This window comes from Epinephelus lanceolatus, chromosome 11 (assembly GCF_041903045.1).
Source record: "Epinephelus lanceolatus isolate andai-2023 chromosome 11, ASM4190304v1, whole genome shotgun sequence".
Classification (NCBI taxonomy): Eukaryota; Metazoa; Chordata; class Actinopteri; order Perciformes; family Serranidae; genus Epinephelus; species Epinephelus lanceolatus.
In genome coordinates, this window is record NC_135744.1 from 25692141 (window position 1) to 25706893 (window position 14753).

Genomic DNA, 14753 nt, shown 5'->3' on the forward strand with positions numbered 1-14753 from the left:
AATCTCTTCCCCAGGCTGTCAAATGCAGATGACCTTGGGTTGGTGGTCGGACTGAATCACCAAGACAAAGTGTTGGTATTTGACAACTTGGGGGTGAGACCCAACAATCAACTGTCTTTCTCCGAAATTACATACCGCACCTTTAATAAACAAACATAAACACAATTTATCAGATAAAATGAATCAAAATTAAAAAGTCCATAACTTATCTTTTTTAAATTCCCTATTCCCAAATTAACTGACTTATTAACTTAACTTATAAACTAAATTAACTAACACTAGGCCTATATATGACAGCAAATAAAGGCAAATGTACCTGTCAATTTCTCATTTTTCAACCTTTCAGCATTTGCTGTCCTCATTTATCTTTGCAAGGAGGAAAATCCAGTATCAGCAGCCCCGCATAGGTCAGGCGTTTCTAGGTTTTGACCAGACTGGGGGATCCTGCCCTGATTATGGGGATTTGATTTGATTGATACTGACGAAAAAAAAGCAAAAATCCCAGAGTGACTTAATATATCTTCACTGTGAATTAGAAAATGGTCGTCAATGGTCCGCCAATATAGACTGTATAAATTAATGGACGTAGCTACTGTGATGTCACCCATTGGCTTGTGGACTGCATTGGTTTGAAGCCTCAAGTTTGGTATTTCGGCTGTCGCCATCTTGGTTTTTGGTGCCAGAAGTGACCACATTTGGACGAGAGGGTGGAGGTGGCTCATAGCTCATAGCGAGCCTCGCAGACAGCCTGTCACTCAAGTGGCCATGACCTTAAATATTCATAACTTTGAGCCAATAAAATGGATTGATGACATAAATTAGCGATATAGACCAAAGCCAGTTTTTGTACTAGGCTGTAAACATGTTTGTTCTGCTGTTAAGTTGGGCATTTTAACGTGGGTGTCTGTAGGGGTTGACTCACTCTTGGAGCCAGCCTCAAGTGGTCATTCAAGGAACTGCAGTTTTTGGCACTGCAGTTTTTGGCTTCATTTTCCAGCTCTGCTGGGTGCTGCTTGTCTGCTCCCCAGCACCCTATTGCATGGCAGATTTGGCCTGTCAGTTGAGTATCACTTGGGTGATAAGAAATAAAATAAGGAACTGAAATAAAAAGAAATTCAAGAGAATAAACAGTATTTTCACCTCTTGACAGAAAGTAGAGGTGCTTCATATTCACAAAGCAGAAGACTTCTAATAAGCTCTTTCATCTCTCACCCATAACTGTAAACAATAACCTCCTTGTATTCCCTGCATGTCCATGTACTTTTTACGAGACTGACATGAGCTCCACCCCAGCAGCCCACTCTGACTGGCACCTACAGCATTTCCACAGTGGGCGTGTCCACGGCTCGTTGGCTTTAGGACCCAGTGGCTCCTCCAGTGAGGCAGGCAGCGGCTCGGCTCTCAGACTGAAGCAGACAAAGGCGAGGGGAGAGACGGCGTGCCGCTATCCTGCAGCATCGACTCACACATTCACACACACTCTTTCCCCCCCACACACTCCCTTCACTCCGCAAGCAGCGACGCAGGTGAGTCCGCTTACTGGGTGGGATTATCCGCAGACTTTACTGATGAATAACAGAGATTAAATCGGGTTTTGATTGGGAGTGCGCAAATTGAGATGACATTTTGAGTGTATGTGTGTGGGAGAAATTATTTCAGGTTTTCAGATTTTGTGCAGGTGGATTGTGAGTAGGTGTGCGCACACCCAACCCCTTTTATCCTACAGAAAAACTTGCATCTCTGCTGCTGCTGTGCCATGTGGCCACACTCATCCATCATAAATGAAAAAGTGTGGCATCATCAAACTTTTTTTTCCCCCCTTTTGCAAGTGTGGTTTAAAACAATCTGTGTGTGCTGTGGTGTTTCTGGATAGATAACTGTATGACTACGACTGGAGAGTCATATAATGTGGTTGCTGGTTTGTCAGGAATGTGTAGTCACCGGGGTGTTGTGTGGGTGGCTCAGCCAGGAGCACAATCAGAACCAGCCAAAAAAAATCATACTACATAATGTTGCTGCAGTGCTGCTTAATGCTCAGAGCAGGCTTTAATTAGGGGGGAGTGCGTTCATTTTGCTGTGATGGTGGTTTTTATTCAGCTTTTGATAAAAGTCTGCAGTGTATCAATGAACCATACAGAGATAATCATGATGTCATACAGTTTAATACTGAAAATCTCTCCTAGTGTCCATTATTGATGTACTTTGTGGACTCATGCTGGATAAATGAGCCGGCTGCTCCTCCAGCAGGAGCAGCAGCAGTGATGGTGATGTCACTCTGAAGGCAATGCACCCTGTTTGAGACAATGGACTGTCCTAGTTGATGCTCCACTGGGGAAGGGTCACTGTTAGCTCTGCCCATTAGTGCGGCAGATGGGCTTGAAACCTGGCCTTTGTCAGCTGAGGAGCACCCAGAAGTCCCCTCCCATCCTATCAGTGTGCCTGTCATAAAACCCCAGTCAGCAGCACAGCACAGGGGTTGGCAGGGGATTGGAGGGCCCCGCCACATGGATGGGTGGCGGCAGCATGTTTCCTTCTATTCTATTTTAATGGCCGCTGTTGGTCAGTGTGGTCCTCTGTACAATATCGGATCTTTACATGCACCGTGATGGGCATTAAAACATGGAGGACAATGAAGGGGATCGTTAGAGCAAAAGAGCAGTATCAGACTGTTTCATTCATTCAGTGGGATGAAAACGGTGAAAGACGCAGGAGAGACTTCTGAGATTTTACTTTTTAATACATTACATGTTCATTAGACATAGGACTGCATGATATTCGTGAGATCAATATGGCAAATCTATTAATAGTGTGATATTCACGGCTGCAAATGATGATTATTTTCCTTATCAATTCAAGATTATCTTTTGATCTGTCGATGACATATCAGAAAATAGTGACAAGTGTCCAAGGTGACGTCATCAAAAGTCTTGTCTCTCTGATCAGAAGTCCATAACCTATAGATATTCAAGCTTTCATTGTTCCCCAACACCCTTTCGTTGGAGAAGCTGAGAACAGTGACATTATTTGCTGGACAAAATGTGTATTTGATCATCAAATTTGTCGCAGATTACTCATCTGTCAGTCAACCAATCGATGTATCAGCATCTAAAAGTGTTGGTGTTTCGCATACATCAGACAACTCCTCAGACATGTGAATCAAGAAGAAAAAAACTCAGTTTCAGGTTCAAAATTTTGTAAAACAGCTCTGCAAGTATATTTTTTTTGACAGAATTCCTCTCAATGTTGCTAAATGATCAAATTGCCCACCTCTAACTGCAACAATTTTCATAGAGGGTCTGAAATTTGCCACAGAATGGTGCAAAATTGACAGCCTCTTTCTATGACAGAAGATGCCAAACTGTGGTGTCGGTCTTAAATGTCATCAAGGAGGAACAAAGTGTCTTAAACACCCTAAAAGACCTCATGCATGACATCTTATCCTTAGTCATTCATTTTTCTACTTGTGAATTTATGACGATAAAGATTTGCCATTGGCACAGACAGTAGCTCAAGCTGGGAAGTTTAATTCTTGGGCAAACCACTAAACAGATGAACATACAATATTTAAAAGATTAGGATGTGATCACTCTTTAAAGAGCAGTATATTGAAAATGAGATCATGTCAGTGGAGCTTGGCTTTAAACTTCCTCTTTTATGTGGGTGGGTGTCAGTATTTTATGGGTGTGTGTCACTTTGAAAGGTATGGTTCAATGAGTTTTTGTGGCTTTTGAGGCAACTGAGCTGTGGTCATCAGGTGGTAGGTTAACAGGAAGAGACCAGTCTTTAAATAGAGAAGCTCCTCCAGCCTTTGGCCTGTCCATCCCATAGCATGAGTGCTTTATTGTGTGTTGGCTGAACAGATGCATCTTTTGCATAATTTTTAGGAAGCAGGAGGAAGTGGATCTCCTGTAACACGCAAAGCCCGGATATTTTGGGACAAATAACAGAGTTAACATTTTCCTTTGAATGATTAAAGATTAAAATTCAGTCTTGATGTGGTGACATAAATTTTGTAGGAATGCATTGATAGCGCTTACTGTAACACTTAATCCACTTAAATATTAAGTGCTGCTCCACAGGGGGAATGTACCAATGTACAATATCACAAGATCTTGGTATTTGATTTGTACACATAGCTTTGCTACTTATGTTTCACTTAATGCATTTTCATGACACTGGAGACAAAGGCAGTATATTAACAGCTGGATATATTAAAATAGAGAAAAGAAATTCCTCCTCTAATGTGACTAAAACACACCCTGACGTCAGCGATCTGATGTCAACTCACTGAAACAGCATTGCCAATATTGTGTTATGGTCAGCTGTTGGTTCCTGGAGATATTGGGGCACATCTAAACCAGCAATTGGCGAATAACCCACTGATCAAAGAACAATCTCTGAACTGTACCCTTGAACTTTATTAACTGGCTCTGTGCCATTTACTGATTCATGCGGGCAAGTGAGATGACTGCCCACAGGTGTATGTAGGCGGATTACAGACATATCATATATGCTGCATGCCTCACACAGCAGTTTAGCCAGAGCAGATGTTGGATTGTAATCTTACTCGCAGCAAAAAATAACATCTTAATTCATGATTTGCTGCAGCAACGTGGGTCTAAGCTCTTTATGGGTGTATTCTGGCAAACAGTAAATTCACCATCATGGCTTTTCAGTTTAATAAATTATACAATGTTTTGTGATTTGTTAATCGAATCTTTGCCAATGGGCAATTTAATTAATGTGTGCCATGCAGTCAGTCAGTCAGCCATCTTAATCTGTCTGTGTGTAATCCTATTTGACTACCTGACAAAATATATGTCATTCAAAACCAGCACTGAGTGAGACATGTAAAGGATTTTTCTTATTTACAGTCATTTATCGAAACTCCTTGGTCAGGTGACACTGGGTATCGAACCCACAGAAGGTGGGAGGCCCATTGGAGCATCTGTAAAGATGATGTTTAAGTGCAAACTTTAATAGCTAAAGCATTGAGGTGCCATAACATTCAGCACTGAAGTATTTCAAGGACTCAATCCATATACTGAAGGTGATCTTTTTTCACAAGTTAACTAATGAGCCCACATATACAGTACACAATGTTCTTTGAAGTGGTCTGGATGTGTTTCAATGAGGACTCATTTTGCTGAAGACCGCCATTCACACCCAGTCCTTTTAGTCTCACTTAAAATGATTAGTGGTTTTCATTCATTGTCCACCTGTATGCAGATGAAACCATTACCATCATTACAGATTTATAAAATTCCCTTCCTCATGTCCAACGTTAAGTCAAAATGTATGTCTCTGTGTTTGCACTAGATAGCCATAGTGATTAATGACAGGAGAGGTTAATGCCAAATTCAGAGTGCAGAGTTTAGCTCACCTTGTGCTGAAGTCATTGGTGACTGACAGCAGAGATGATCCAGAGGATATTAGACTGATATCACCTAGTGTGGTTATTAATTGGTTACTTTATTCCTGGTTATCTGGGGATGCTCTAAATCAAAAGTGGTATCAGATTCCAGGCCGATACTGACTCAGGTAGCTAGATTGGGTATCCGTGGCACTGGGGTCAGTCTTTCAAGTTCAACTCTATGTTTACATCTGGGCCCAGCTGTTCAAAAAATGTAATCTGGATCAGAATGATCCATGCTTTGCTATTCACGATCAGCTAATCCATTTTACTTTTGTGCCGGTTTTCCAAAGCAACATTGAATTAGATAACCCTGATCCAGATAAAAACTTTTCAAGATTACCTCATCCTAATAACCAGTGCTGACGGCCGCAAACAGACACATTGCAATTACCACTTATCGCCATAGGTGCCGTCAGAGAGACCAAAATTAAGATCTTTGAGATTGTATTTTTAAATAATTTTGTTTGATATTGACAGCTACTTGGAGGATTATTTTATGGGGATGACATACTTTCTTTTCTTACTTTACTGGATTGAAGGGCTTAATAGGTAGCCTAATCAAATTAACTTTATCAAAGTAACTGTAACAAACCAATTGCAAAATATAAATAAATGTGTATATATTTGAGCAATTTAAATGTCTCATTACATTTTGTTCCCGAAATCTCTTCTGAATCCACCCTGCTGCTGGGATCAGGATAATCCAGCTTTTTTTGATCTAAAGTATCCCAATCCCACTAAAAAGTTTTAAACAACACATATTGAAGGTTTGATCCAGATCAAAACCAAAACTTGATCTAATCTGATTACAGGATCCGTTTTTGTCTTTCTTTTAAACAACCCATTTGCAAGATTTGATCCAATCTGTCAGCCAAAATCAGATCAGATTACTCATCACACATGCACATACTACATTATCAATTTTTTTTTATTTGTGACATCTTGGAAAGCAATGAAAGCAGTAAAGTGATTTCAGGGACTTCCACACAATTAGGCATACAACCAATTAATTAAACACTGGTATCAGATTGATACCTGGTATCGGCAGATACCCAAAGCCACAGTATCAGGTGTGGGACTGAAAAAGTCAGATAGATGCATTCTTGTTGTCTGGGCAATGTTTTTGAAACAGGCCAAAATAGTGAATTACAGTTTTGTATTATTATTATTATTATTATTATTATTATTATTATTACAATATTTTAATTTACATACATTGTTTTCCTTCTTTCCCACAGACTCTCCGGAGCTGGTCACCACCACCACACATCTGTCACAACCATCTCAACTTTCAGTCATCATGGAGCTAGACTTTGGACATTTTGACGAGCGAGACAAGGCATCCCGTACCCCGCGGGGCGGGCGCCTGAATGGACTCCCCAGCCCTACCCACAGCGCCCACTGCAGCTTCTACCGCACGCGCACTCTGCAGGCCCTCACCAATGAGAAGAAAGCCAAAAAGGTGCGCTTCTATCGCAACGGAGACCGCTACTTCAAGGGCATCGTGTACGCTGTGGCCAATGACCGATTTCGCACCTTTGACTCGCTGCTGGCTGACCTCACACGCTCGCTGTCTGACCACATCAACTTGCCACAAGGTGTCCGCTTCATCTTCACTATCGATGGCGCACGCAAGATTGGCTCAATGGATGAGCTAGAGGAGGGTAAGCATGTTTAGTAGAACGCTTCAAGCACTTATGGTATCTGACTGAATGCATCACGAAGGTAAAGAATCATTGGGATTTTTTTTGGTCTTCAGTAGAGCTGCTGTAGTGAGTCCAAATTGAGACATCATAGGCCGCCATGTTAAAGATGATCTGCAGTTTCAAGTCACTTCCTGTGCTGAGAAGATTTAGAAGCAGAACATTTCCAGTTCTGAGATTAGAAGTCTTATCTTTTTGGTCTAGACTCCTGTAATCTCTTCATACGGTGTATCGGCTTCTAATCTGAAGGGTTACTTTGGGGTAGTCGGGTGAAATGGTCCACATCTTCCAACTGTTGGCACATTGTAGGCAGTAGTTTCTCTCAAAGGCTAAACAAATGTGAGGAAATGTTCATGAGTATATTGTAAAAACAGAGAAATGTTGCATGTTTGAAAAACAAAACACAACACGATCCGTTACTCATATTGTACTTCATGGTTCTCTGCGTTCAAAGACTCCTTAACGTGCTTGTGAAGCAGGAAGCAGGTTTTCTATCTTGGTCTTAATTAGACTCAGTGGTCTCAGTTTTTTGGGCGTTAAGCTTTGGACTCTTGCAGGGGTTCATACTGAGCTGTAAAGTCAGCTCTCTACAGCTCAGTATGGGATAAATGGTTCATTAACAGACGACATTAGCATCTAATTCATTATAGAAACCTCCGGTCACAATTTGGGAGTGCGTTTTTATTGTCAAGCGTCTCCATCAGCATCCAGAGGAACAGTGGGAGGAAATCCCAATTAAAAGTGTAGCTTTTGGATTTTTATTTATAGCGAAAATAGGTTTTTTTTTTGGATGCAGCAGTCAACACATTTTACATGACAACATATTTCATACTGATCAGTTTGTGCGTCTGTCTGATAGATGGAGTTAAATGAGTCTGTTGTAGTTTATATTTGGCGTCAGAAGGCAGATCAGAAGTGATTTGCGTGCTTACAGATTCATGTTGTGAAAGTTGCCAAAGATGATTTGAAATCCTTTTGCTCATTGAATAAAGTCTTTGCTTTGCACCAGACAAGATGATCCATGCATTGGCCTGCCTGAGCAAAGTCATAATTCAGCTTGCCAAGATGAAGCAACATAAAATTTCAGTCAACAGCCATCAATCAGATGTTCCTCAAGAATAATTTATAAGCCCCAGTTAAATGACCCAAGTTTAAGTCCTGGTCCACTTTACGAGATCGAGACGAGAAATGGGACGAGGTGGATGGAGTGAACTGGGGGTAAAGCTACTGTGGAAGATAAACTGCAGCTTAATTTGTTCAGAATGAGATGATCATCTTTGGTTCTTGAGCTGCTTAGGAAAGATAGGAACGTATGTGCGTCTCCATGTGCTTTTCTGCATGTGTGTGTGTGGGGAGTGCAGTAAAGAAGGGGCAGCACAGTATGCACTGTGGGTGGTTGGTAGGGCATTTCATTGTGCTTCCTCTTGTGGGTTATAATTAATTGCTCAATCTCCTCTGCACTGTGTAATCCTGTTCTGTGCCTTTGTCTTTGCCGTAATTTCTGCACATTTGGCCTAATTGCTGCCTTCTGGATTCCCGCTTTTGTCCAAATTTCTCTTTCTCTCCATCTTTCTCCCCATGCTGCATTTTGCCTTTACTTCAGCTCCCCTCCCTGTCTGAGCAAGAACAGCACAATCTGCTGTCAAGATTGGGAGGTCGATAAACGGAGATGAAAATGGAAAATTATTTAGAGAATTGGATGAAGATGGGCCAATTTAGCAAAAGTACATTTGTGATGAGGCTGTAGAATATTTTAACTCCCTGTTTTTCACTTGAAAAATGGTAACAAAGAAGGCTCAGACACTATAGGACTGAATAACGTCCAACAAGGAGGTCGGTCAGTCTTACAAAAGGCTTCATCTTGTTATAATTCAAGCCAAGGGATGCATGCTTTAAAAACTGAAGATGTGTCTCTACTGTGTTGCTACCGTCACTGTGTGTTGTGAAGCAGGTATTGTTTGACTGATCTGTGCTGTGGTCTCACGGGAGATGTTTAAACTCTTTTATTCTCTTCAACACCAGACAAAGACATGCAAGTGTGAGCTACAGCATAGTTCACACAATAACACAATATCTGTTTCATTATTCCAGATGTCTCATTTGATGAAACGCTCTTACTGTATATGCAGTGTATACCCTAAAATAGTCTAAACATTAACAAGAAATCTCAGTGTGTTTTCTGTCTCTAAAGGATTTTGTAGTTTACCTTTAAGTACCAGTATTTTTTGAAAACACATCTCTCAGTCGTCCCAGTGGAATCCAGCCAACCAGATACTGTTTTGTGTTCAGACATCCAATCCTGAGCCTCCTGCCGTTTCCTTAATGCAACTGGGATGAATGACACTTAGTTTGGTGATCCAAGCATGAAAAAAAAAAACATTTAGAGAAGCTCAATAGCAACATGTCTCTCCAGAACCAATATGGTTACTCAAAGGCTGCCTGTGAACAGTTTTTATTGACACCATCTGCAGTCTGGGCTGTTTTCTCAAACAAAGTAAAATGATTCTTAGTTATGACATTTGATCGATGTCAGAGATCCCCCCACCGGTCTTGACATCTCTTAATTTGACTTCCTGCAGGTTCAAATGTTTCTGCGTGGACGCCTCCGGGAGTCTCAGGTGTCAACATTGAATAGCTGAGTGTGTTGCAACCCACTAACCCAATTTTTCTTTGCTCTCACAGGGGAAAGCTATGTTTGTGCATCAGAGAACTTCTACAAGAAGGTCGACTACACAAAGAACGTGAACCCCAACTGGTCCGTGAATGTAAAGGCCTCAGCGAGCCAGAAGAACATGCAGTCCTTGGCCGCCAAGGCTGCCGGCGACGCCAGAGAGGGCAAGGACTTTATTCGACCCAAGCTAGTGACGGTGATGCGCAGCGGTGTGAAGCCACGCAAGGCTGTGCGCGTCCTGCTCAATAAGAAAACGGCACACTCCTTCGAGCAGGTGCTCACCGACATCACAGAGGCCATTAAACTTGAAAGTGGCGTGGTCAAGAGGATCTACACACTTGACGGCAAGCAGGTATGTCTCGCCTTTAGCTGCTGCCCAGCTTACATTGTGCTCTCAGGTGATCGCATGTGTTGCTGCAAACAAAAGGTGCATATGAAAAACTAACCTTTTTAAAATCCAAATGTCCCAAACTGTGTATGCCCTTTGCATTTGCCTGCATTTGTTTAATGTGTGACAGAGCTCTGTGCTGGGAATAACTGGAACAAAGATGGTACAGTGCAGTTTGTAAGCAGAGCTACACAATAGGAAAATTTGTGGTCAGGATTGAGGACAATTCTTCATTCATACATCCACCCACACCCAGCCAGGTATCAGGATCAAGTACTTTCATAATGGCCACAGGAGGTAGAGGACAAAATATCCTCTTTTACCTTCAATCAACAATGACACGGTAGGTCCATGAGAACTTTTATCATCCATGAGAACAACCTGTGCACATAATGAGCTTTATTGTCTACAGTCTTTGTTCTGACTTTCAGTCTGAGGCAGTGTTTTCTCCTGTCTTGTGGTTAAAGTCATTAGTACCTGTCCATCGGCCTTTGTTGTGGAGTTAGGCCACGAGTCCATCTGTTATTGAAAAGCTCAAAAGTCCTGGGAAGTTCTGTCGTCCACCCACTATGGTCATACAGGAAGGGTTGGGCCATGTATTGATGTGTTTGATCACTTTGTCCTAATTGTTGCTCTATTTAGGATGCTGGTATTCTGGTGAAACAATGAAAATATAGGTCTATAAATCTTTACATGTGAACAGATCTGATGTCTTTGGTTAAGCTGCTAAGAAACATCTGAGGTTGGGTCTAAGACATTTTTGGAAGAAAATGATCAGCTTTAGACTGTCCTATTCTTCTCATTCTCATTTTGAGATGATGCTTTAGCTGCATGTTGAGGAGCAACATGCAGACATTTCTCATTGCATGTAACAGAAGCAACAGAATAAAGGGCAAAGTGTCATTAGCGACCTTGACTATTCTCTGGTGTTCGGTTAAGGGATCCTGAGGCAGGTGTAGCCAAACAGAATTCAGGGCAATCGAATCCCCACGAGAAGATGATACCAAAAAAAAAAAACCTCCACTGGCTGGCTGTGGACAGTAAAAACCTGCAGTGACTTGTCAGACCTGTATTTTATATATACAGAAGTGTGAGATTAAAGATAATACTCCTGAATTAAACCAATCTAGATTAAGATGTTGATTTTGTTTCCAGCACATCGACCCTAATAACACACTGGAGACTGTTAATATTCAAGGAGCAGGTCCATCTGTGTTCTTTTCCATGTTTTTCAAATGGAAACTCCCACTTAGTCATTATCAATAGCGCTGACTAATCTATGCTCTCTACAGAGCTACCAGACTCCATTGACCAAAACAGTAATTTTACCTCACAGCACACTGGAGTTGCTGGTCTACCACTGACTTTATTGTTTAGTTTGTTTGTTATTGTGTGACTTTCAGGACCAAACTAACATGGCGTCCACAGCAAACCTACCTCACATCACATGGAGCAAAGTTTAAGTGGGGCTTGGAAAATAGCATTTGGAGGCTAAAACATATGTACTTGAATAGTTAGATTTTAATACATCAGGAACACCACTGGAAAGCAACAGAATGATATATAAACTTCATAATACAACAAGTAATGGGGCCGCCCTATAAGCTGGGAAAGATTAATATTTGACTTAACGTCTTTATTTAACAGGAAATATTGAAACGATAGGAATTTTGCAACTGAGTCTACCCTGGGTTGCTAGTTAGTAGTGCTACCTTCTAATTTCAATCGGCCGATTACATTTTCATTTTAGAGGTTTTGTAACTTTCTATTTGACTGCTTCTGTCCAGATTTAAGGTATGATTTCCCAACACCAATGGTAAATAGCACCAGTTAAGCTGCAGCTGCAGGCCTTGCATTCATACAGAAAATACTCTTGCATGTTTTGTTTTTAAGACAATTGAGTGCAGATTGTGAGAGAATACATTATGGCTTGGCAACAGTCACATTTAAGCTGTGCCTCAATTGCTGTTATAATAGAGTGCATTCATTTCTTGTGTAGGCTGGTACTTCCAATAAAGTTCTACCATGAGGATTAGGAGATTACATACTGTTGTAATGGGGACGCAGCTGCAAATTCAGCTGAAACAAAAGCACAAGAATGGTGAAACCTAATCAAATGACCCATATGAGGCAAACAACATGCTTTAACTTTGCTTAAAAGTCACTCCCTGGGGAAGACTATTGTTTTCTCAACACAGCTGGCTAAGCCAAAAGGACGTAATGTTTTATTCATAGTTATGCTTTATTGGAGCAGCAACCATGCAGGGTCACCCACCTGGAAGCCTGTGGAAAGGTCTGTGAGATGAACCGTCTAACATGTCCTTTATATCAACATGCATGCTACTTTAAGAGGTAATAAATAAATTACAAAACATGGTACAAAATTTGGTCATGATATAGTTTTCTGTGCTGCTAGGAGTGACAGAAGTATTCACTATGTTTTCTCATGATAATTTGAAGACACACCTGTCACACCTGTAACTGTCTGCGCAAATCAAGTACCTGTGCTTTCCAGACTATTGTGAATCCCAGTTAATTAGCGTAGGCGGGGATGTGGAGCAATGCGTGAAAGCATGTGTGGATACGAACATGGACATCTGTTCCTCAGTCCTCTCTTTGATATGGTTAAATGTTCGCTAATTCTCCTGTGGGGACCTTTTTCCTGTATAATTCATTACAGATGGACTGGGGATCGTGCCCTGCTGAGCTCCTTTAGGTGTTGTACTTCTTCAGTTCCTTTTTGCTCTGTATTAATAAGGCTGAAATCACACGAGTCTTGAAGGAGGGGAGGCGCGCTGAAATGATAGATGGGGGAATTTGATTTTAATGCTTTCTCCCAGGGGTGCAGTCTGGCTGCCCCAGGTCTCACACCGGTTTTCCTGCAGACACACTTGCTAAGATGCTTGGATGTTGTAATCACCTTATGGAATATGAGTTTAATTTTCATGTTTCAGTGTTTCTATCTTTGTGGTTGGGCTGTGGTTCCTCCTCTTGCCATGTGTTTTCCTCCATGCATTTTTAATGATGATGTGTTTCCACAAAATGAATTTAATAGCCGCCATATGGTAGCCGTTCCAATCCGAGCGTATTGATTGATTTGTCATCGCTGCGGATATAGATTAATTGCTCTGTGATTGGTGTCCAATGATTTTGGACTCGTGCCAGTCTCACTGCAACGCACAGAAATGCGAGAAAATGCTGCACACATTATTGCGGCGTCTTTGTGTGCAGAGGCACACTGCAGCTGCTCTGTGGTGGAGGTGATATGGTAGAAGCAATATTGATGCAGTGCCCGCCCCTCCCTGACTCTGCGCCGATCCTCCTCTTCCCATTCCATTGCGATAGCTGCTGGGACCGGTTGCTAGGAGACCACATCCCAGGCACAAAGAGAGCCCAGCTGGTGTGGACTGGTCTGTCAGATACCACATCCTGTAGTGGGTGTGAGAGTTTACTATCAATGCAAGCCTTTGGTTTAAAAATCATATGTCATGTATTTTTCTTTTTTACCTGTATGCATTGGGTGTGAACTGAAAGGATTATGGATGATGTTTTTGCATGTATAGTTTTTTAAAGCATCAGTTTGTGGTGGAGATAAAAGGTGATTCTGGTTTTTATAGCATTTTTGAAATGCCTACTTCTCACTCTTGATCTTCCTCTTCTCTCTCAGTGCTGTGTAGACCCTAAAGACAGCCTGCCCTCCTCTCTTTGTCAGTGTTGTGAACAAAATCACTCCCATTTTCCCCTCAAATGCTGGTGCTTTTCATTTCAATCGGGAAGGGTGGGGCCAGTGGATTCAGGAGTCATTTTCCTTTCTTAGAGCAAATTAGGATCATTTTATTTTCGCTGATGGGTAATAATAATTTCCCCATGCCTAAAAAGAAAAAAGTACATTTCTTGATTTGCCCTCGCTGCTTCTAAAGGCTACATTAAATCAGAGGGAGTTTATTTAATTGCTGGCAGCCATTTTGTATTCATTCCTTTCTGATAGAGGTGTCTGCACAGGAGAATAGTTCTGATTTGCATTTAAGATCCACTGCTTGTTCATGTGAATTGCACTTTGGCAGGCTTTTCATCTGATAGATGCCAAATCCAAATGCCGTTTGTGAAATATATTGAGGGTACATTGTGTTGCAGCATTGCAGGGGGCTCTCTAACGGATTTGAGTGCCCATTATTCTGACCCGGTTTAGAAATGCGGCTTGCAATAAGTCCTCTTTTTTTAAATTGATTTGTCAACAAAGAGGGAGAGGAAAAGAAAAGGATGCTTCAGGCATGCTTCAGGCACAAGGTCACACTGTTATTGTCTGAGAACAAAAGATTCCAGTTTTCTTTAAAAGTTAATAACTCGTGATGAGAAATTATTCACTGAATAGGATATGGATACAGGCATGGGCTTAGGGCTTCTTAACGACTAAAATACATCCAGTAATAGGGAAGAAAAGCCTGCTTTTCCTTGGTTATCAGTGCTCTTGCAGTCTGCCTGCTCTTTGCCATGCTGCAGAAGCAGTTGTCATGGCAATAAGCTCCGCCGTGATGGATTCGGTTTGTGACAATGGCTGTAATACGCTGAGTGTGC

At 41.5% G+C, this 14753-nt stretch overlaps 1 protein-coding gene across 1 annotated transcript in view; it reads left to right on the top strand.

The window, feature by feature from the left end:
- Nucleotides 1–1390: 1390 nt before the first annotated feature.
- The window catches only part of LOC117270874 (neuronal migration protein doublecortin-like), a 35061-nt gene continuing 21698 nt past the window's right edge, over nt 1391–14753 (top strand). The window contains exons 1-3 of the mRNA XM_033648834.2: nt 1391–1526; nt 6655–7080; nt 9802–10142. Coding sequence (XP_033504725.1) covers nt 6717–7080; nt 9802–10142 — 705 coding nt within the window. The 5' untranslated portion in view covers nt 1391–1526; nt 6655–6716. The remainder of the gene's footprint in view (nt 1527–6654; nt 7081–9801; nt 10143–14753) is intronic.